Source organism: Arachis ipaensis, chromosome B03 (genome assembly GCF_000816755.2).
Source record: "Arachis ipaensis cultivar K30076 chromosome B03, Araip1.1, whole genome shotgun sequence".
Lineage (NCBI taxonomy): Eukaryota > Viridiplantae > Streptophyta > Magnoliopsida > Fabales > Fabaceae > Arachis > Arachis ipaensis.
Window position 1 is genome coordinate 12995614 of NC_029787.2, and position 2328 is coordinate 12997941.

Here is a 2328-nt window from a genome sequence, read left to right on the forward strand (position 1 = left end):
ATTTAAACCGTTTAATCGGTAAAAATTCGAATTAGTGCAATATAATAGTCCTGGCTATTTGGTGGCAATTAGCACCGATGAACTGGTCCACTTGGCCTCATTCAGAACTATGATGTTTATCTTCTTTTTCTATAAAAATAATAAAATTTGATGTACGAAAATTACTTCTCTTAAGTCTTAATACGGAAGTGATGACGTATAGCCGTCATGCATGTGGTTTTGATTGGCATGCATATTTTTGTGAAACAATTGTTTTTCATATGATGCAATATTTAAAAAAAAAACAATTGTGAGATGTGTTATTATACACTAGAAAAATAAAAAAAAGAGTTAAAATTTATTTTTTGTAGAAATCAATTATTTTTAATAATTTTTGTCATTATATCAAATATTTTGGTTATTATATATATAAATATAGAGAATATACCCAACGGAATCTTGTCTGAGAGAAATAGGGACCACGGCAGATCTGCTAGTGAGGTTAACGGTGGGTTTGATTCCAACGACTGAGTTGTATGATGAAGGACAAATTATTGAACCATCGGTTTCGGTCCCTAATGACACCGTTGCAAAGTTTGCTGCCACTGATATTGCTGATCCACTGCTTGATCCACACACTTCATTGCTCAAGTTATAAGGGTTCTGCATGCCATCCATGCATCCACATCGTTAACTTTGAGGCAATAGTTAATATCACAAGACACTAGGCTTTGTAAAATGAAAAATAATATATTTTATCATTAGCATAAAATAATAAAATTTTAGTAAATATTAAAAGAATAAAATGATTTATAAATATATTATATATATATATTCATAAAATGATACATTTATGCGTATTTATTATTTGAGAGATATTATCAATTTATCTTTATAGAAGACGTGTCACGTATTTATAATATAATTTGAACCATTGATATTTAGATTTGTATCGTTTAACCTACTTTGAGCAAAATTTTCTCTTTTTTTAACTGTTAGAACTATTCGAAATAATTGGAAGATAATAAAAATTAACTTAAATCAATTTAAAATTATTTTATTTTATATTTATAAATTATTTTTAAAATAAATACATAAATTATAATTATTAAATTAAATAAAATAACTTTAAATTATTACCTTCTAAAATTAATAGTTAAAAGATGTTAAATAATTTAACTGATTTAACTAAATTTCTATCTAACAGCTCTTAATTATCAACTTCACATGAAGTTGGATGCACCCGAATTTTCCTGCAAAAAAAATTATTAGTCACCTTGGCTTGGCCACCGTAGGCAGACCAACCACCGGGCATATTGGAAGACCTAAAACCAGACCACTCCTTCAAGGTGGCTTTGCCAATAATTATGGCCCCAGCCTCCCTCAACTTCTTCACCACAAAAGCGTCCTCCGCCGCCACCGATCCGGCAAGCGCATACGAACCGGCCGTCGTACTCATCCGCTTCTTCTTGAACGTAATGTTGTCCTTTATCAACACCGGCACTCCGCTCAATTTTGTCCCTCCTTTCCCCTCCGCACGTTCTTGGTCGGCTTTCTCAGCCTCAGATTCTGCGTCCGGATTCAGATCCGCTACGCCACAGAGTATAGGGTTTCTTCTAAGAATCTCGTCTTTGTACAACTTCACTAGTTGCTTTGACGAGATCTCGTTTCGCGAGAAAGCGCTTTGGATTTCGTTCACGGTTGCTTCTCTGAACTCGAATATTGCATGAACATGAACATGTGTATGAAGAAGTAGCCATGAGAAGAAGAAGGAGAAAGATCTGGAGCTAGCAGCAGCCATTGACATATTCTATAGCTCTCTAGATGGTTCTATCTATAGTTAGTGAGTGTGTAGTTTGCACTTTATATATATATATGTATAGATGTTTGTTTGTTTTGCTTTTTGTTAATGTGCTAGCTTTGCTTTCTTTTTTAAATCATTATTTTAATGTTTACTTGTTTTTTTTCTAAAATTACTAATAAAAGATTACTTAAAATGTAAAAGCATATCCTAAAAAGGAAAATGAAAACGAATGGGAGAAGTTTTGTAATAAACAAAAAGACAGAGAGCGTACGAAACTCGGTTTCAAATAAGTCAAACGGAAAGATTATGATATTTAATTTGTAGATAGAATTATGAGAAAAAGCTCTCCCTATGAGTTTCGTTTTCACTGACTAAATAAATGTACGTAGCTAAAGTATTAAATAAATGATAAAATTTGGATGCAAGTTATCTTTACGATAAAGTTGGTCCTTAAAAATTATAACTTGATAATTTAGTTAAATATATTAAATTATCTCATAATTTTCATTTATCATTTCACACAAAGATAATTATATATATAGGTG

At 31.4% G+C, this 2328-nt stretch overlaps 1 protein-coding gene across 1 annotated transcript in view; it reads right to left on the bottom strand.

The window, feature by feature from the left end:
• LOC107632537 (putative amidase C869.01) overlaps positions 1-1856 on the bottom strand; it is a 5045-nt gene extending 3189 nt beyond the window's left edge. The window contains exons 1-2 of the mRNA XM_016336211.2: positions 1256-1856; positions 428-642 (exon numbers count right to left, since the gene is read on the bottom strand). Of these exons, the coding sequence (XP_016191697.1) occupies positions 428-642; positions 1256-1786 (746 nt within the window). The 5' untranslated portion in view covers positions 1787-1856. The remainder of the gene's footprint in view (positions 1-427; positions 643-1255) is intronic.